At 42.3% G+C, this 21,945-nt stretch overlaps 1 protein-coding gene across 1 annotated transcript in view; it reads right to left on the reverse strand.

Annotated features, from left to right (window-relative positions):
* Positions 1-21,945, reverse strand: part of SLC13A4 (solute carrier family 13 member 4) — a 111,271-nt gene that overhangs the window by 9,475 nt on the left and 79,851 nt on the right. The window contains exons 12-15 of the mRNA XM_073621799.1: positions 15,830-15,936; positions 9,230-9,366; positions 6,716-6,877; positions 4,782-4,919 (exon numbers count right to left, since the gene is read on the reverse strand). Of these exons, the coding sequence (XP_073477900.1) occupies positions 4,782-4,919; positions 6,716-6,877; positions 9,230-9,366; positions 15,830-15,936 (544 nt within the window). The remainder of the gene's footprint in view (positions 1-4,781; positions 4,920-6,715; positions 6,878-9,229; positions 9,367-15,829; positions 15,937-21,945) is intronic.

The following is a 21,945-nucleotide window of genomic DNA, read 5'->3' on the forward strand; positions in this document are numbered from 1 at the left end:
AAAAAATAAAATAATTTGGTTGCATAAGTGTGCCCACCCTTAACCACTTCAATACCAGGCACATAGACACCTTCCCGCCCAGGCCAATTTTCAGCTTTCAGCGCTGTCGCAATTTGAATGACAATTGCGTGGTCATGCTACACTGTGGGTTCAGGTCTGGGCTCTGGCTTGGCCATTCCAAAACTTTAGTCATCTTCTGGTGAAGCCATTCCTTTGTTGATTTGGATGTATGCTTTGGTCGTTGTCATGCTGAAAGATGAAGTTCCTCTTCATGTTCAGCTTTCTAGCAGAAGCCTGAAGATTTTGTGCCAATATTGACTGGTATTTGGAACTATTCATTATTTCCTCTACCTTGACTAAGGCCTCCAGCTGAAGAAAAACAGTCCCAAAGCATGATGCTACCACCACCATGCCAAGTTCAACCTTGGTTTCATCAGACCATAACACAATTTTCAACATGCTTTTGGGAGACTGCAGATGTTTTTTGCAATATTTAGCTGGGTTTGGCTATTTTTCTTCATAAGAAAAGGCTTCCGTCTTGCCACTCTACCCCATAGCCCAGACATATGAAAAATACGGGAGATTGTTGTCACATGTACCACACAGCCAGTACTTGCCAGATATTCCTGCAGCTCCTTTAACAACTTACAGACCGTCCGCCATCCTTGTATGTCGGTACTTTGAAGAGGGATATCGTTGTTATGGCAGCATCGAACCACCATAACCCCAGTATCCTCTTCTTCGGTGGGCGGTCCGCTTTCACATAAAAGTCTCTGCCGTGAGATCACTTTTCCCTCTGCCCTCTGCCACACACCAGAGCTGTCGGTAGTGGCGGAGGCGATCGAATCCTCTTTAGTGTGTGGTATGGAGATGAGTGAGGGAAAGATGGCCCCCACCCGTCTCCATACCATTGCAGGGCGAAAGCGACGTCAAAACGTCACCTCCGCCTATAGCTCCTAAAGAGACTTTTTTTTAAATTATTATTATTATTGCATTTTAGTGTAAATTTGAGATCTGAGGTCTTTTTGACCCCAGATCTCATATTTAAGAGGTCCTGTCATGCTGTTTTTCTATTACAAGGGATGTTTACATTCCTTGTAATAGGAATAAAAGTGACACAATTTTTTTTTTTTTTTAGAGAACAGTGTAAAAATAAAAAATAAAAGGTAAAATAAATACCTGCTCGCGTGCAGAAGCAAACGCATACGTGAGCAGCTCCCGCATATGAAAACGGTGTTCAAACCACACATGTGAGGTATCACCGCAATCGGTAGAGCGAGAGCAATAATTCTAGCCCAAGACCTCCTCTGTAACTCAAAACATGCAACCTGTAGAATTTTTTTAAACGTCACCTATGGAGATTTTTAACGGTAAAAGTTTGTCACCATTCCACTAGCGGGCGCAATTTTGAAGCGTGACATGTATATAAATTTTTATATATAATCTATCAATTTACTCGGCATAACATTATCTTTCCTAATATAAAAACTTGGGCTAACTTTACTGTTGTCTTATTTTTTTTTTACTAAAAAAGTGTATTTTTTTCAAAATAAGTGTGCTTGTAAGACGGCTGTGCAAATATGGTGACATGAAGTATTGCAACGACTGCCATTTTATACTCTAGGGTGTTACAACCCCTAGATAGATAGATAGATAGATAGATAGATAGATAGATAGATAGATAGATAGATTTTTTTCTAAGTAATTTTCTAGCAAAAAAACTGTTTTTAACTTGTAAACACCAAATCTCAGAAAGAGGCTCGGCCCTTACGTGGTTAATGTTGCTGTAGGCCTCACGGCAGCCTCCCTGACCAGTTTTCTTCTCGTCTTTTCATCAATTTTAGAGTGACGTCCAGTTCTTGGTAATGTCACTGTTGTGCCATATTTTCTCCACTTGATGATGACTGTGTTCCATGGTATATCTCAGTGATGGCCAACCTTGGTACCCCAGATGTTTTGGAACAACATTTCCCATTAAGCACAACTACAATGCAGAGTGCATGAGCATCATGGGAAATGTAGTTCCAAAACATCTGGAGTGCCAAGGTTCGCCATCACAGCTATATCTAATGCCTTGGAAATTCTTTTGTACACTTCTCCTGACTGATACCTTTTAACAATGAGATCCCTCTGATGCTTTGGAAGCTCTCTGCGGACCATGGCTTTTGCTGTAGAATGCAACTAGGAAAATGTCAGGAAAGACCTACTAGAACAGCTGAACTTTATTTGGGGTTAATCAGAGGCACCTTAAAATGATGATAGGTGTGTACTGACTCCTATTTAACATGAATTTGAATGTGATTGCGTAATTCTGAACACAGCTGCATCCCTAGTAATAAAAGGGTGTACACACTTATGCAACCACATTATTTTATTTTTTTACTTTTACTTCTCCCCCTAAAAGATTTCAGTTTGTTTTTCAACTAAGTTGTACAGTTTTTAGGGCACATTAAAGGTGGAAAAACTTCTGAAACTATTTATTTTTGTCTCCTTTTTTTTACATCACAGAAACCTGACATTTTAACAGGGGTGTGTAGACTTAGTATAAACACTGTATATGCAGTAAAGCATGCTTGTTATACTCACTGTGGAACCTAAGGGGTTAATCCTCTGCATTGTGTAAGGCTGGGTTCACACTGATGTGAATTGGATGCATTGCCCTCAAAACATGTCTGGATAAGACAGAGTAAATTGATTCAGGCTGCACATGCTCAGTTTGGTGTGTATTACAAGAGTTTTTTTTTTTCTTTGGCCCTGTGCTGATCACATGCACTTTCCCATCAGCACTGTCCAGAGGGTCAGGGGTCCTGCATCCTGATAAGACAGCCAGTGCAGTATGAAAACTCCTCCTACAAGCTTTAACCAGGCACTGATAGAAGTCACAAGACTGCTATATACTGCTGATGAGTAAAGGTATTTAGACATTTATATTTACTAAAAGAATTGCATTTCTATATTCTGTGTACTGTGGGAGACTAGATATAATGAATGCAGGGTCCTGGGTTTAGTAACACTTTAAGTGTACAATAAAAGGGGCAGTCCACCCTGAAGTCTATTTGGTTATGGATGGAGCCTGGCAACTGTGACTTATATCATTTATGGGGCTCCATTGGTGAGAATTCCAGACCATAGTTTTTCTATTTTTTTTATATGAATTCAGCAGGGAAGAAAACCCCTGATAATAGCTACAGCATCCTTTTACGTCTTGTTTCCCACAAGAACATTAGTCAAAAATCCTTTTGGATGGGGAGATTCACTCACTCTCTACTCTCCTCCAATAGAGGATGTTCTGGTGACAACTATCTAAGGCCTGTTTCACACAGGCTTCAGCTTGTATACGAACAGTGTGAACAGCAAGCTTTGACAAAGAATTTGCAGAGCTTTCAGCAAGCTTTTAAAGTACCATTCAGCTCCAGTTTGTAAATGTTGAACACAGATCCTAATGGGAGTGTTTATTGACACTTTAAGCAAGCTGCTAGCAGGCTTTCAACAAGCTTCCAGAAGTTCTGAAGCCTACTAGCAGTTTGTTTAAAGTGACAATCAACACCCCCATCAGGATCTGTGTTCAGCATTTACAAACTGGAGCTGAATGGTACTTTTAAAGCTTCAACAAAACTTGCTGAAATCTCTGCAAATGCTTTGTTTAAGCTTGCTGTTTACACTTTTCCTTATAGAAGCTGAAACCTGTGAAACGGGCCTTATGCCGTGTACACACAGGCGGACTTTTCGACCAAACTTGTCTGTCGAAACGAATCCGTCGGGCAATCCGACCGTGTGTGGGCTTCATCGGACTTCCGACAGACCTTTTCAGTCGAAAATTAGTCAGACTTTAGATTTGAAGCATGTTTCAAATACTTCCGGCGGATTTGAGTCCGGTCGAAAAATCTGTTCGGCTGTATGCTAGTCCGACGGACAAAAACCGACACTAGGGCAGCTATTGGCTACTGGCTATCAACTTCCTTATTTTAGTCCGGTCGTACGTCATCACGTACGAATCCGTCGGACTTTGGTATGATCGTGTGTAGGCAAGTCTGTCGAAGTCTGTCAAAAGTCCGTCGGATAGACTGTCGGACCATTGATGCCGAAAAGTCTGCCCGTGTGTGCAGGGCCCTCTCTTTGGAAAGATCTCCTCTTGCTTTCTCTTATGTCTGTGGGGAAGAAAGCGACAGGAAATCTCGGTACATAGGCAACACAAAGGAAAACCCTTCCGAGCTCTATCTAAAATAAAATCAGGATTGGAAACTTAGAACTGTAAGGCCAACCTGTCTCCTGTGTGAGCTCGGAGACTGTTAACTGATACTCTGTCTAGGGCTAGGCTGCTGGGAAAGTGGATAAAATTGAAATAGCCTTTAGGCTCCCTTTATACTAGTGCGACTTGTCATGCAACTTTGGACACAAAAGTCTTATGGCAAGTCGCAGTCCATTGATTTCAATGGCACCTGTTCCAATCTGGTCCAACTTAATCACAGCAACTTTGAAAAGGTTCCTGCAGTACTTTGATGCAACTTTCTTGTGACTTGAATGCCAGAGAGTGTAAATTTGCATCAAAGTTGCACTCAAAATTGCATGACTTTGGAGTCGCACTAGTGTGATGGGAGCCTTAAAGAGACCCTGCCAAGGGGAAAACCCAAAACCTTTACATACCTCAATTTATACCTGCGGCAGTTTAGTTTAGTTTTGTTTTTCCCCATGCCATTTTCTTTTATGAACAATTGCACCCAGCTTTAGCGGCTCAGGCACCAAGCCTTCAAAATAGAACATTTAGATTGTATATTTCTTACCATGTCCTTTATCTGGCAGTGGCCGTAGTTATATACAATTGCATTTGGTGGATTACCCACAGGAAGCATCACAGCAAACGAGATGCACATGGTGACTGGTATAAGGGTGTATAGAGGATTAATATAAAGAGCCTCTGACTGCAAAAGAAAAAAAAAATGTAGCCTCTGTTCAAATCATTTCCAGTAAAAATAACATAAAGAGGTAAAGTGTTGAAAGAGGTGGTGTAGTAGTAATAAAAAAAAAACACACAAGAGCTGTAGTAGCAAAAATCATGACAATCACATAATTGTACATTGTGACATAATTGTTTGTACTGCTGCACATTATTACTCTATACCCTAAAGACCCTTTCACACGAGCGCCCCGATCGAGTCCACCTGTCCGTTTTTCAGACGGACCCTCCATTGTCCTCTATGGACCAGAGGATGTAAACTGACTTGTGTCCGTTTACACCCAGCTACCTCCAATCTGATCCGATCCACCAAAAACAAAAAGAAGGGGATCCATTCTCCTCCATCTGGCCAGCTCGAATTTGAGGGCAGTCAGCTGTAAACAGACAGCAGAGAGGGCTGTGTCCATGTCCGCTCTGCATAAATGGAGTGGACACCTACCTATCATCCGGCCGCTTCACTCAGCTCAGCAGGAGATCAGCGGACAGATCCCCTGCTGAGAAAAACAGAATCGGCCCATGTGAAAGGGGCCCAATACAAACTGGTTTTTTTTGCAGAACTACAAACAGCTGTCAAGAGACACTCTGGGATATACATGGCCTGATCATACGAACAAGAAATCATTGTCAGTTTGTAACTAGCTTTTATGAAAACATATCTCAGGGTATGGTCTGCTAGGCATTCAAGTATATCTCAAGGCAAAAGCTTTTTTTTTGTTTTGTTTTTTTTATAGCGTGGGGAAGGATCAGAGCTCCTGTTGGGTTTTAACTGCAATCCGGGGCTCTGTTAGCTGTACCCGCACCCCCTGTCTTGCTGACAATGATATCACTACACAGGAAGAGAGGGGAAAGTGAGGGATAAGCTTTGTAATGGTGCCCAGGATAGCAGTACAAACCTGACAGGGGTTCTAATCTATTCTGCTTATTTAAAAAAATATATATATCTTTGGTTAGCCCTGCCCCCCCAGCCTCCTTTCTAGCCTAGGCCAGAATGAAGTCTTCTGTGCTCTGAAGCTCCCTGGACTTGCACATCACATATTCCAGGATGCTTTATACCAGCAGAAAAAGCTAAGGAGGGGGAGTGAAGTTCCACTTTAAAGAGGAGCTCCAGGCTCCTTCAGAAAAAAATAAAAGCCAGCAGCTAAAAATACTGAAGCTGCTGACTTTTAATATTAGGATACTTACCGGTCCACGAATCCAGAGATGTCCTCACCCGAGCCCATTTTTCAGTTGGCTCTCAGGTGCTGGCGCAGCCATTGCGGCTAAGGGAAACAGGCATGGAAGTTTTGCAGCTTCACAGCAGGTTCCTTACTGCACAAGCGCAAAGCACTCTGCGCTTTGTGAATGGCCTGGCAGCGGGGGAAAGAGGAGGGGTCATTTTTTTATACATACTTCTCACATCCACATTTAACCCATCAACCCAACACTTAACAGACATTTTATTTATACAATGATACAATGCACTACATTCCATTTTTTCATTATCTACCAAATTGTTTTCCTGCTTTTAATTTAATCCACATTGTCATTCTGTACTTAATAATAAAAAAAGAGAACAGAAAAAAATTTATTAAAATAGAAGCGAAAAGAGCCTTTACGTCCTTGGTTTTACCTTTATCTATATATCCTACTTTACCCCTTATATAGATGATTAGAAATCCAGATATATGATTGGTATGTGTTTGAATAGTGCAAAACATTTTCAGGTCCCATATTGCATCGCTCTCAATAAGTAATACAGCCAGTGTGGGTTAAAAAACTTACCAGGCTGCATAGTATGGGCAAGAAGATGGTGATGGTGGCCGGGTTACTGACAAATTCGGTCACTGCAGAGACAAGAACACAGGCCAGGAGACTGACTGCCCAGGATGGGAGGCTGCTGAGACATTCCATCTGCCGGCCAATCCAGGTGGAGAGACCTGACGTCTGTAAGGAGCAAGGAGGAATTATCGTTATTAAACCCACAAAAGTAAAATCAGTCTGTATATGCAGTAAAAGCATGCTTGTTAAACTCAATGTGGAACCTAAGGGGTTAATCCTCTGCATTGTGTAAAAAGGCTGCTTGATCCTGTATGCACAGATCCTCCCCTCCCTGCACTGTCCCCCAGGACAAGTCTGGATAAGACAGAGCCTTTGAAGTCAGGCTGCACATGCTCTATTTGGTGTGTATTGCTAGAGAGGTTTATTTTTTTTTCCCTTGGGAGAGTGCATGTGATCAGCACAGGGCCAATCAGCACTGTCCAAACAGCCTCATAGGACAGCTCAGTGCAGTATGAAAACTCCTCCTACAAGCTTTACCAGAAACTGATAGACTGCTATATACTGCTGATGAGAAAAGGTATTTAGCAGTTTATATTTACTAAAACTATTGCATTCCCATGTTCTGTGTATTGTGGGAGACCAGATATAGTGAATGCAGGATCCTGTGTTTAGTAACACTATAATTAAAGATTAAACAAATCCTCCTACATAAGTTGTACCTGTCTGTCTGCAGCCCTGTCTTCTCTACATCCGTTCAAAGTCTAGAATTTTAAAGCTTGTCTGAGCTGTCAGGAAAAAAAGGGGTTGGAGAGCTGAAGTTACACTCTGCAGAGCTCAGTGATGAGAGCTCCAAGAACTGATTGGAGGGAAGGGACACCCCCACCCCCCTCCACACAGCAAACAGGAACAGAGCTAAGGCTGTCAATCAGCTGGAGATTACTACCCTGTCACCTTTTTTCTCTTGATGTCAGGAAGTGATTCATGCAGTTATCAGACGAAGGAAGCAGCAGACAGAAATTACATTGGGTGCTCTTAATAGAGACAACTACACACTATAGAAGGATATGCTTTGTTCATATGTCATGTCTGAGCTAAACAATGCTAAGCATATCAGCTGTAAAAAGGGCAATGGTTTCTCAGTTGGCACTTGTGAAAATATCAGTTTTTATTGGACTGACCTTAAAAATCATAACAGTTGTGATATTCCTCAACGTGAATCCACATTCATGATAATCTATCTGGCATATATGAAACTGGGTTCACACATATCCGCTGCGTTTGCAGTCCGGAGCCAAGTGCAGTCTTGTTCACCGTTTAGGTGCGATTCGGATGCAAATTTTTACTTGAATTTGCACCTATACCGGACCCAAAATCGCACAGAACCCTTTTCAAAAACTGACCGTGGCTGCTTCCGCACATGTGTGAAGCGGCTCCATTGAAAGCATGTTATGTGAATTGGATGCAGTTAAAAAAGCATCCAATTTGGGAGCGGGACCTCCGATTCCCAATAGATCTAGGGGACTGGAGTAAGGCTTGGAAATTAGTTGCAAAATGTTATTTTAATACAAATACACTCAAAGCCGCGTATAAGGTTCTTTTCAGGTGGTACTGGGTCCCTGCCCGGGTTGCCCATGCTTACCCGGGGAATATTGACAGATGCTTTCGCAACTGTAGGCAAAAGGGAGATGTCCTGCATACCTGGTGGTCCTGCCCGAGACTTGTGGGATTCTGGTTCATGGTTTTCGGCCCTGCTCCAGACCCTCTTCCATATAACGGTCCACAGGGACGCAAAGTTGGCCCTATTGCATTGTCCGATCCCCGACCTATATGCACCCCAGCAGAAGCTGGCTACTTATATTTTTATTTCTGCTAAATGGACCATAGCCCAGGCCTGCAAGACTCTGCGCGTTGCCTTTCAAAGAGCGAAGTCACGTATGACTGCCTTGATGCTCCATAAGCAGATGTCTAGAATTGTGAATGACTCACATCCTAAATTTCTCAAAGTTTGGGAACCTTGGATTTCCTATGAGTTTCCCTCACTTCAACCGGATTGTTCGGGCCTTCTCTGACTGCAACCAACTGCACATCCGAGTCTGAGTTTTTTTTCCCCTTCCTTTTTTCTCCTTCCTTATTTCTGGTTCTTCTTTTTTTCTCATTCTTACAGATGTCATCCCTTGAGGTTGGTCTCAGGAGTTGAGCCACCCTGGGATGTCTGTGAGTAGGCTGTGGCACACGGCCTTTTTTCCCTTCCTTTTTTTCCCTTTTCTTTCCATTTTGCATTAATTATGCTTCAATATCATCCCAATTGCATGAAGGTTTAACTACGGTTGTTCTGCTCGTATTCCTTTTGAATTTTCCTGTAATACCTAATCATTCTTTAGCCCCTTGCTCTACCTATATGCTTACTTCTGATTTCTTATGTTGTGGCATAAAACCAATAAAAACATTGAAACAGAAAAATGCATCCAATTCGCTTATATGTGAACCGGGCCTAAAAAGGTAGATGCCAGGAGTTACCTTACAGCCAGCTGCCAGGGCATACCCTCCTCCAACCAGCACTACAATTTCCCAGGGCATGTGTTTCTGGAATTCCTGCCAGGTCAGCATTGGTCCACCCAAGTAGGGCCCATCTTCATCTTTGTCCTTGCTGTTTTCTAAAGAAGGAAAAAATGAACAGTTTTGGAACTTTGTATAAGTTGGAACAGTCCTTTAAATAGAGTTGGTCGGGAATGGACATTTGTAAGAATCTGCATCTCCATATTTATTCGTTATAATACTGAATAACAGTGGAGCCTTACTATTCAGGGCAATCTGTGTGTGCTGTAATCCACTTATATTCTATCCCTGTACTGTAGGAGCAGAATTGTTAGCCCAGTGTCAGGCTGTAAAGTTCCCACAGAGGATGACTTTTCTCCAGTCTGAGTTTAGGGCTGATCACCAATAATCTGTCCACTCAGTCCTTTATTAATGCGAAACTAAACCCTCCTATCCTTTACAGTCAAAGAAGCTTCCATCTTAGCCTCCATTGGGTCTGCAGTTGTCATAGTGCACATGTGATCAGTTATGAAACCAGACATTTGATGGTTTGACAGTTTGGTTGACAACACCAAGTGCGACAGTTATCCTTCATGGTATGGCTTGAATGTAACTGGTTTTGGAAACAGTTATATTGATGGCTTTAGTTTTGCTTCATGTAATCCTGGAAGAACCCTTTTATGTGCAGTTATAAGTGTCTGGATTTGAGCTTGGCAGGGATTAACTTGACCAACACTACTGCTCTGACAGGGAGAGAATAAAGAAAAATAAAAAAAACTTTATCCCTGAGAAGTAAGGTTTATTAAGAATATTAGAAATACCCGGAGGTGACTGGTTCTCCTATAAATCTGGTTCTAATGAAGTGTATCTATACATTTACAGTTGTCCTCAATTATGGGATCATATGACATTGTGTGCAGATGTTTGTTTTTGCACTATGTAACTTTTTATGACCAACAGAACAGTACAGTCAGACACAAGCAAACAGCTGTTCATATGTGTGATCATGTGCCTTTCCTAATCCCTGGATCTTCTCTACACGCTGATGTCATGTCTGCCTATATGTGGCACTTTTACTCCAGTTTCCTGAAATAAACTTACACTGCAGACTGCACACAATTGGAATTAATTAAAATAAGAATCTCTGTAAAATTGTCCACAATAAACACATTCCTTCTTCCCGCATTGAGCTGGCACATTGAAGACATATTGAAGTTGTTATCCAGGATAAGGTAAATCGGTTGTGCATCCAGGAAAAATAATGCATTTCTACTTTTGGCCACTGGGTGGTGCACAGGATTCTTATTCAGTCTCCACATGACTGTGGTGTCACCACTAACTTCTGCATGAGGCTAAGGCAGGCTTCATACCATTGAAGCGTTAAGGACCAAGCCTTTTTCTGACATTTGTTGTAAAAAGTTGTAAAAATCAGTATTTTTTGCTAGAAAATTACTTAGAACCCCCAAACATTATATATACCTATATATAGATATATATAATTATATCTATATAAAGATATATATATCTATATATAATATTTAGCTGAGACCCTAGAGAATAAAATGGAGGTCTGGAGGTCGTTGCAATTTTTTATGTCACATGGTTTTTGCGCAGCGTTTTTTCAAATGCAATTTTTTGGGAAAAAATACACTAATGAATTTAAAAAAACAAAACATAATACATACCCCAATTTTTTGGATAATATGAATGATGATGTTACACCGAGTAAATAGATACCTAACATGTCATGCTTTAAAATTGTGCACGCTTGTGGAATAGCGCCAAACTACGGTACCTAAAAATCTTCATAGGCGATGCTTTAAACATTTTTTTACAGGTTACCAGTTTAGAGTGCTAGAATTATTGTTCTAGCTCAGATGTTCCTGACGATACCTCACGTGTGGTGCAAACACCGTTTACATATGTTGGCGTGACCTACGAATGTGCTCACTACTGTGCGTGAGCAGTTCGGACAGGAGCGCTTAAAAAAAAAAAAAAGTTTTATTTTATTAAATTTTTTACATATTTACACTGTCCCTTTAAAAAAAAAAAATGTTGATCGCTTTTATTGCTATTGCAGGAAATGTAAACATCCCTTGCGATAACAGCATGACAGGTCCTCTTTATGGAGAGATCAAAGACACCAAATCTCTCCTCTACCCTTAAAAGGAAAAGATTAAAAAAAATAAAATGAAAACATTTTTTTTTTTGCTTAAAAAAAAGCAAAACAAAAAAAAAATCAATGAAAAAAACACACACAACATGTTTATATGGCCTGAGACCTGGAAGTGACATCATGACGTCGCTCTGGTCCTCCAAGGGCATAGAGATGAGCGATGGCCATCTTGCCATCGCACATGTCTATGATAAAACACTGCTGACACTGGATGGTTCCCGGGCTCAGTGATCAGTAATGTAACCTGGGAAGCGGCGGGAGTGGAGGGGGACACCTTTTGCACCGCTTTTCAAAGTGATCCTGCAGCAAATCTGCCGCAGGGACCACTTTATCAAAAAGCTGGCCGCCTAAGAGAAAAAAATGATACCAGGGTTATGGCATCTATCTGCAGTCATAACCCAGTTTCCCAGTTAGGCGGTCGGCAAGTGGTTACCCAGAACCAAAAATGTTATTTATTGCAACTTACCAATCACTAGATGTGGTGGCTGCAATAGTTTTCTTTTTTTAAGCTTTTTTCTTCTGTTTTCACCTGGTGTTCTGGCCAGTAACACACCTCCTGTATTAGAGAGCCCCACTCTGGATGAAGGCCCACAGGGGCACCTCTGGACAGCAGCATTGTCAGTCTGGGGGGAGGGGAGTGTTAGATGTATTAGCTGATTTAGATACACTAACAAATTGAAGCCAAGCTCCACCTAATACATTATAAGAAAGGTACAGCAAAAGTTTTTCCTTTTGGGATAAAGAATTTATATAAATAAAAGCTAATCAATGTAAGCAGCCCTGCTAGTGTTAAATGGTTTGTCTCATATCTGTAACTAATACATTCTACTGGAGCGCTTGTTCTTTTGAAAAACAACAGAGTTACTGGCTGGATCACCAGATGAAAATAGAAGAAAGAAATCCTAAAAAAAGAAAACAAATGGCCATCACATCTGAGAATTGGTAAGCTGCAATATAATAGATGTTTGCTTTTGGGTTAACCACTTTAATGTTGGCTTTAAAATAAAGGTTGCTACACATGCAATTTATAAGTTATTGTTCTCCCCAAGAAAATCACATGACCCTCTGAGGAAACACTAAGGGGCGGGGCTTCATGGATGACAGCAGGGAGCGATCAGGAACAGTGGATGATCAGTAACACATGAACTTTAATAGCATCCCAGTCTTAGTCTGTAGGGTTCAGTACTGACTTGGCCCACCCTTTGCAGCTATAACAGCTTCAACTCTTCTGGGAAGGCTGGGCACGAGGTTTAGGAGGGTGTCTAGGGGAATGTTTGACCATTCTTCCAGAAGCGCATTTGTGAGGTCAGGCACTGATGTGGACGCGAAGGCCTGGCTTGCAGTCTCTGCTCTAATTCATCCCAAAGGTGTTCTATCGGGTTGAGGTCAGGACAGTTAAGTTCTGTAATGCAAACTCGCTCATCCTTGTCTTTATGGGCCTTGCTTTGTGCACTGGTGTTCCCACAAAGTTAGGAGCATGAAATTGTCCAAAATGTCTTGGTATGCTGATGCCTTAAGCATTCCCTTCATTGGAACTAAGGGGCCAAGCCCAACTCCTGAAAAACAATCCCACATCATAATCCCCCCTCCACCAAATGATTTGGACAAAGCAAGGTCCATAAAGACATAGATGAGCGAGTTTGGGGTGGAGGAACTTGACTGGCCTGCACAGAGTCCTCACCTTTGGAACACCTTTGGGATGAATTAGAGCATAGACTGTGAGCCAGGCCTTCTTGTCCAACATCAGTGCCTGACCTCACAAATGCGCTTTTGGATGAATGATCAAACATTCCCATAGACACACTCCTAAACCTTGTGGACAGCCTTCTAAGAAGAGTTGAAGCTGTTATAGCTGCAAAGGGTGGGCCAACTCAACATTGAACCCTACAGACTAAATCCCGTACACACGATCAGATTTTCCGTCAGGAAATGTGTGATGACAAGGCTGTTGGCGGAAAATCCTATCGTTTGTACGCTCCATTGGACAATTGTCGGATTTTCCGCGAACAGATGTTGGATGGCAGGCTTTAACATTTTCCGCGGACAAATGCGTGTTGTCGGATTTTCTGAGTGTGTGTACACAAGTCTATCGGACAAAAGTCCAAAGTACAAACACGCATGTTCGGAAGCAAGGACGAGCTGGAAGCAGTCGGTCTTGTAAACTAGCGTTCGTAATGGAGAATTAACATTTGTGACGTGGCAAATTATGAAATCTCGAAATACAGCGCACAATTCTCTTCTTCTTTAATGGGATAATAATGAAGCTGCTTTGCTGGTGATACTGATGGAGTTATTGCAAACGAATTTTAAAAAGGCTTTTTTTTTCTAGTGATATCAAGAATAATATTATTATGCTTGTTTTTTTTTTTTTTTTGGGCAAGTTACCACAACACCATTATCCCGTAGTTTTTAAGATCAATGATAAAACTATGTTGGTGCCCCTTGTCAATTTTACATTGTATTTTTTTAAAATGTAACTGCCTATTCCCAAACTGATCTTTGAAGTAAAACACATAGCCAAGTATTATTCTACACAATTTTTTTATTATTAAAAAAAGAAAACAAATAAAATTAGACATGCTATCTGCCAATAGAACTTAACCAAAAAGTGCATTCTATGCATCCAAAATATAGAAAATATACCAAAACAAATCATTATTATTCAACGAAAAATAAAATAAAAGCCTCATGCATGTGTCCTGCTTCTTAATATAGGGGGTCAACAATGTCAAGAGTTGGTGAAAGCAGGGGTCCGTCATCCAGAGATAATTCCGAAAATCATCTGATTTATTCTCCTGGAGCTCCCGCAGCAAAGGCATATGACATAATTGGTCACGATTATTAAAGCAACCAATTTTTGGTCCAAGAAATCCTCCTCCTCCTGTTCCTGGACTGGACTTGGGTCAAAGCAATAACTTCAAGGCCAATAATAAATAACACGTTATCTCCTCCGATTCCGCAACATGGCTGGTTGACGAATGGTCGTTCAGAAACTAACTGAAAAGCGCAAAATGAAAAGCGTGAATTAACACCCACCAAACTTCTACTAACACGAAATTAGCAGAAGAAGCCCAAAGGGCGGCGCTGAAGAGCTGAAAAACCATGTAGTACGTCACTACGTTCGTGTTTATTGGCCAACAACTCCTTTCCATTTGTATGCAAGATAAGTTTGGTGCCAACGCCCTTCAGGACAAAAGTCTGTGGTTTTGTCTGCGGAAAATCTGATCGTGTGTACGAGGCTTTAGACTGGGATGCCATTAAAGTTCATGTACTTGTAAAGGCAGGCGGCCCAATACTTTTGACAATATAGTGCAGTGATGGCAAACCTTGGCACCCCAGATGTTTTGGAACTGCATTTCCCATGATGCTCAACTACACTGCAGAGTGCATGAGCATCATAGGAAATGTAGTTTCATAACATCTGGGGTGCCAAGGTTCTCCATCACTGATATAGTGTATGTAAGATCATGGAGTCCAGGTATGAGTACAACTGGTGGTGGTGACACAGTGAAGGAGCACATTTGGTAAAAGAGAAGCACAACACAAGAATTTTGGAAGACCTTATCATAATTTTAAATACAGTTTTGTGTTTTTTAGGGCCTATTTAAGCACTGATCACGGTACACTCCAGCAAACTGCAGGCATTCTGTATACCAACGTTTAAAGCTCATATGATTTGAGTGTTTTTTCAGGCATCTGCACAGAGCTTCAAATCAAAATGTCAGCCATTGCCTGCCAGGAGTTTAATTTGGTCTAAGGATGGTATGTTTTTGCAGCCCTATAGTGGCCACACATGCTTTGATATCCAATCGATGTGTGAATCGATCAAAATGATAGAATCTGCAAATAATCAAACAGTCAGGCTTGGTTTAGATCGGATTTAATCAAAGCCATGAAACAAAATTGATTGTTTTGCATTGACTGGCAGCACTAAGATGCTTTGGTAATGAATATCATTCTATTTCCATCAATCAGATTATGAGATTGTGTGGTAGGAACAGCAATGCAATAAAAAATTTACGATCATATTTTCCAAGTTAGTGTTGAAATTAATTTCCTCATGTGTGGCATATCTATTTGGTTGTTGACTTTAGAACAATTATTATCAGGACAGTTCGATCAGAAAAGAAAATTGATCATTTATTGAAATGTGTATGGCCACCATTTCTGAGATTGCTGCAACACCGAGACTGCTCATGTGATTACAGTGAAAGCAGACCCCCCCTCACCATTCAGCAAATATTCTCAGAAAGGACTTCGAAAAAGAAAAACATGATAAAAAGTGAACCTGTTTCACTGTATTTTACCTAGAGGGGACTGTTTTTATTTTTAACAAACCTGGAAAGTGTAACTTCACCTTTCAGGAAGAGCTTTTCTTTGCTTGTTACAGACTTTGAGGTTCTCACCTGATTCCCCTTTCCGGAAACACGTAAACTGAGGTCTTCTGGCTGGAATAAGAAAGAGCAGAAATCCGAGGAATACTGACACTGTGGCATCTGTCCGGAAACCATTTCTAAAATAGAACACATTTAAAATTGATATATACCGAATTTATAAAGTAACAAGGGAAACCACATAAAATAGAACTAAACACTCAAAATTTTTAAAGTTTAAATTCCCAGAGTGCAGTGAAACATGCCCCAGTAAATTTAATTGGCCACTGGCTCCAGGTCACACAGTGCCACTTCCCTGAACTTCCATCCTTAGAGGAGGGAGGAATAAGGGCGTGGCTTGGCCCTGGAGCTATCTGCTTTTAAAACATAAAGAGTGCAAGCTGTAATGGCACCCTGTAAGATGATGGAGATGAAGCCATGCAAAAACGTGTACCCTGTAAGTTGATGGAGCCATGCAAAAACAGTGAACTTTTTCAAAGGAGACTTTAAAAGTAACCACAGGTTTCAATGAAAAGCAGGCATGAAAACATGGTAAGTGCTGAGGTCTGCTGCACTATATGTTTTTTATTAGGGTTTAGCAACACTTTAAATACTATCCAGGAATCATTGTAACCAAGCCAAAAAGTTTCCATTTATCATTTCGCTATCAAGTAAAACTTTTCAATAGAAATGAAAGGCAAACCTTTTTTGTATAGATATAAAAAAAGCATTATAAATTAATTTTTTTCCTTTTTCATAAGTGATCACATTCCCTCTGTTCTCAGCTGCTTAAGAGCTGGGGGAGGAGAAGCAGCAGTACACTGAGCTTCCCAGTGAATGGCTGCGCCGAAGGGGGGGGGGGGGGGTGTCAGGACAAGTCTGATCATTGGAGGGGAGTACACTGAGTTCCCAGCATGTCTAGAGAACTGACCATGGAGTGCTCTCCTGCTTAGTGTGGTAATTTTTTAATAGGAAAGCACGTGGACTAGCAGGAACACCAGGGATTTCACACAAAGGAAGCAATACAAAGAGAAAAGGATACTTTCACATACAGGTACATGGTACAGCAGGCACATATCAGGAATATGAAGTGTTGGGGTAACAAACGCATCCTCTGTGTACAGTGTAAGAAAATGTAGTTGGGCTCCTCTGTAGAGAAACGAGCCAGGGTAAGGCTTCATGTACACTAGCAGCAAACTTGAATTTATTAGCTTTTGGCATTTTTTTTTGCCAAAACTCCTAAAAGCAACTAAAAAAAAAGCCTATGGGGTTGATTTACTAAAGGCAAATCCACTTTGCACTGGAAGTGCAGTCGCTGTAAATCCGAGGGGAAGATCTGAAATGAGGGGAAGCTCTGCTGATTTTATCATCCAATCATGTACAAGCAAAAATGCTGTTTTTTATTTTCCTTGCATGTCCTCCTCAGATCTACAGCGACTGCACTTCCAAATACACTTGCAGTGCACTTAGTGTTAAGTGGATTTGCCTTTAGTAAATAAACCCCTATGTGTCCATGTACACATAGGCTTTTAGGTTTGTAAAGGAGCTGCTGCGGTCAGGGGAGGTTCAACCTTCCTCTCCTGAACACGGAAGAATCGCGTTTAGAATAAGAAAAATTTGACCGCCAGCCGCAAAACACGCAAAATTGCGGGAAAAATTGCGGCAAGATTTTGCCACGTTTTGAGAGAGAGAGAGAGAGAGAGAGAGAGAGAGAGAGAGAGAGAGAGAGAGAGAGAGAGAATGAATCCCCACACCCTTTCAGTCTAGGCTTAGCTAATGCCATCCTGGGAGCCATCAGGACCTGTTCAGTAGTCACATGAGCTTCAGGATCCACCAAAGGGACTGAGTAGCTTCAACCACTCGTCCCAAAGCCTCATTGAAGAGATACAGCCAGGTGCAAGACCCAGCTTGCTTGCTACTAAGGGACAGTTTAGAGCCATTTAATGCAAGTGTAGCTACCCTACAGCTCTTGCTTGGGGAATCTAAGATGCAGCCAGGTGCACCTGCAGTTCCTACAGAAAAAAGAGCACCTGCGTTCAGTGGTGCCATCATTTCAGCTGATCCATATATCCCACGGGAGGACATCATAGTGACTTTTGGCAGCCAGAAAGTTAGTAAGTCTTCAAGTTGCAATCCAAGTTACTGTTCTGGGCAACCCATATCTTTCCATCCCTATCCAAGTTCATACCCTATTAAACCAAAAACAGAACAAAACACACTGGACTGGTTTTTGACTACAGAGTGAATGACAGAAAATACTTGTTGCTTGGCTGTACAAGAAGGGAACCCAAAAATCCAGTGGCTCCTAAGGGGGGGGGGGGGGGGCTACATAAGCAGCCTCTGCTTTTGTGTTGTATACCTTCCTTGTAGTGTGAAGTTGAGGCTGCAGTGTGCTTACTGAGAGGACAGTGCTAGAGCCAGGTGACACACTGGTCTTTGTTTCTAGTAATGTAGCTATTGATCTAAGTTTGGATCAGGCTTTCCCAGGACGCCTCCACCCCATTACTGCCATAGAAAAAAACTTACATATATGCAAAGGGTGCCATCAGCAGTGACATGGCATGGGTAAGGCTACAGGGGGACACAAAATTATTTGGGGTGCAAAGACTTACCTTGCAATCATCCCAGGTTCCATGGGACTGTCCATAGGTTTCAACAAAATCCCAGCGTCCCGTGGATTTGGGCTGAGACCCATAGCCCAGTGTTGGAACAAATTCTAGTGCTTGGCTCCACAAATTCACCTGGCAGGGGCACACTAATGCCGAGCACCCAGAGCGATTGCACCACATCTCCTGCAGGGTGCATCAGGTGGCCAGCACTGTGATCTCCTTCTCTGCAGCAGCTGGCATTTCTCCCCTGCTGGCTGTCTGTAACAACAATACATGTCAGAGCTGAGGGAAGCTAGGTTCCTCCTCTTGTGTATCATGCACAAGAGGAGGAGCCGGGAAGAGGGATGTCTCTCTGTATTGAGCCACGCTGGTCTGAGGTCTGTTCCAGGGCTTGCGGTTTGGTGCAGCTCTAACTAAAAAAAAAAAGCAGTGCTTGCATTACTTTTTCCATGTTCCGGTTTGTTTTGCAGCCCATTAAAATGAATGATCTGTCAAAACCAGAACGCACAGGAACGTGTGCATTCTAGTGTGAACCAGCCATAAAATAGAAAAAGTTTAAATGCTACTAAAAAAAATGGATATAATAAACAGCAGTAAATAATAGGGGATAATTTTATATATATATATACACACAGTGGGGCAAAAAAGTATTTAGTCAGCCACCAATTGTGCAAGTTCTCCCACTTAAAAAGATGAGAGAGGCTTGTAATTGTCATCATAGGTATACCTCAACTATGAGAGACAAAATGTGGAAACAAATCCAGACAATTACATTGTCTGATTTTTGAAAGAATTTATTTGAAAATTATGGTGGAAAATAAGTATTTGGTCACCTACAAACAAGCAAGATTTCTGGCTCTCACAGACCTGTATCTTCTTCTTTAAGAGGCTCCTCTGTCCTCCACTCATTACCTGTATTAATGGCACTTGTTTGAACTTGTTGTCCACAACCTCAAACAGTCACACTCCAAACTCCACTATGGTGAAGACCAAAGAGCTGTCGAAGGACACCAGAAACAAAATTGTAGACCTGCACCAGGCTGGGAAGACTGAATCTGCAATAGGCAAGCAGCTTGGTGTGAAGAAATCAATTGTGGGAGCAATAATTAGAAAATGGAAGACATACAAGACCACTGATAATCTCCCTCGATCTGGGGCTCTACACAAGATCTCACCCCGTGGGGTCAAAATGATCACAAGAACGGTGAGCAAAAATCCCAGAACCACATGGGGGGACCTAGTGAATGACCTGCAGAGAGCTGGGACCAACATAACAAAGGCTACCCTCAGTAACACACTACACCACCAGGGACTCAGATCCTGCAGTGCCAGACGTGTCCCCCTGCTTAAGCCAGTACATGTCCGGGCCCGTCTGAGGTTTGTTAGAGAGCATTTGGATGATCCAGAAGAGGACTGGGAGAATGTCATATGGTCAGATGAAACCAAAGTAGAACTGTTTGGTAGAAACACAACTCGTCGTGTTTGGAGGAGAGAGAATGCTGAGTTGCAACCAAAGAACACCATACCTACTGTGAAGCATGGGGGTGGCAACATCATGCTTTGGGGCTGTTTCTCTGCAAAGGGAACAGGGCGACTGATCCGTGTACATGAATAAATGAATGGGGCCATGTATCGTGAGATTTTGAGTGCAAACATCCTCCCATCAGCAAGGGCATTGAAGATGAAACGTGGCCATGATCCAAAAGACACCGCCCGGGCAACAAAGGAGTGGCTTCGTAAGAAGTATTTCAAGGTCCTGGAGTGGCCTAGCCAGTCTCCAGATCTCAACCTCATAGAAAACCTTTGGAGGGCGTTGAAAGTCCGTGTTGCCCAGCGACAGCCCCAAAACATCACTGCTCTAGAGGACTTTTATTTCCTATATTTTCACCTGGCCATCCTACCAGTAACACACTTCCTATCCTTGGGTGAAAACACTTATGTATTAAATCTAAGGATTATTAGGATTGTCAAGGACTACAGAACACCTCCCCTTCTTATTAGCTCCATGACATATGGGGAGGGGTTCTGTAGTCCTGTCTCATGGTGACAATGCCAATAAACCTTAGAGACAATTGGTAACAATTGATAACTGATAAGGTACAGCACAGGCAGAGAGCCAGGAAGTTATAAGCACATACGACTTCTGATAGGATTGATTGGTTATATTTGTTTCATAAGTACAAAAAATACTGTAGCAATTACTCTCGGTGGAGCTGCTGGTTTAAAGCGGGCTGTTACCATCACCTTCGTTACCTTTATTTCACCAGAACCGGGTCTAGGGTCCCGTTGAGTTTACCACCATACAATGCAGGCACCGGACAATTGAGTATCTTTTCCAATGCTTTAATAAACTTGAGTTGCAGGAAGTAGCAGGAAAGAGGTAGAAGGAAAGTTGTAGGGAAGCTCAAATACCTTTTCTTAGCGTTCTTAATGTCACATTGGGAATTGAAAGCTTGTAGCTGATTACACTCTCTCTGTAGAATTAAATCTTTGCTCGCCTGGATAGGTTTCTCTCACCAACTTAGCAGCCAGTACATAGCACGAACAAAAGTCTCTGCCACAGACTTGATTGGAACAAAACCCATACGATCCTCTGCCACAGGATGTAATGGTTTACGATGAACAGCAAACACAGCACTAGAACCTTTAAGCCAACCCGGCAGTACTATGCGGTAGGATTACTTCAGGATACGTCCTCCAACTGAGTCACCAGGCCCCTCTCCAGACCAGCACTCTGCATGATCCTTCCATGATGATCCCATGACTGGGATCTTCTCAGTTGTCCAGCTTCTTCACACAGGATAGACAGCCCAGGACCATTCCTCTGCCGCTGTGGTAGGCCCCAGACAGGCTTCTGGGCCCACCCACACGCCGCAGCGACGTGGGCCTCCCAATCGGAGGACCACGAGGTAGTACTCTTAGCGCATACCTGTCGGCCAGGAGGGCCAGCAGGTGGACGGAAAACGACCTCAAAACATGACGTCTGTCCCATAAATACCCTCTCCCAGGATGCAACTCGGAGGACCACCTCCACCGAGTTATCCCCGGGACAGAGGAGCACTTATACACTTCAACGTGTTGCCTTTCCAACACTGGCCCATAGTAACAACGACACCCACAGGCACAGTGTGAAATTACATGCAACTTAGCCGAGCTGGAACAGAGGCAAATCTGACTATATATGAACAGATAACCCACTAAATTTACCTATAAGCAGTAGATTGAAAATCTACCAGCGCGAGGGGGCAGGAGGCGGAGCCTAGCAGAGCAGACATGCATTGTTAGAGCTCCACACCGCTGAGGAGAGAAGAGAAGGACAAAGCGGAGCCTGCAGGCTCAAAAGGTATCCATTTGAACCTTTTTGCCCCAGGGAACAAACTGTGAAAGTTTGGGCAGGAAATATGGTACTGGGAGGAAACCGTGGCAGAAATAAAAATCACCTCACAAAGAGCTCACAGGCACTCACTGCAGCTGAAGCAGCTCCAGTCACCTCACAAGATACAGCATCAGGGCGCTCTCACAGACAGAAAATGTCACAGC

This window comes from Aquarana catesbeiana, linkage group LG03, assembly GCF_042186555.1.
Source record: "Aquarana catesbeiana isolate 2022-GZ linkage group LG03, ASM4218655v1, whole genome shotgun sequence".
Lineage (NCBI taxonomy): Eukaryota > Metazoa > Chordata > Amphibia > Anura > Ranidae > Aquarana > Aquarana catesbeiana.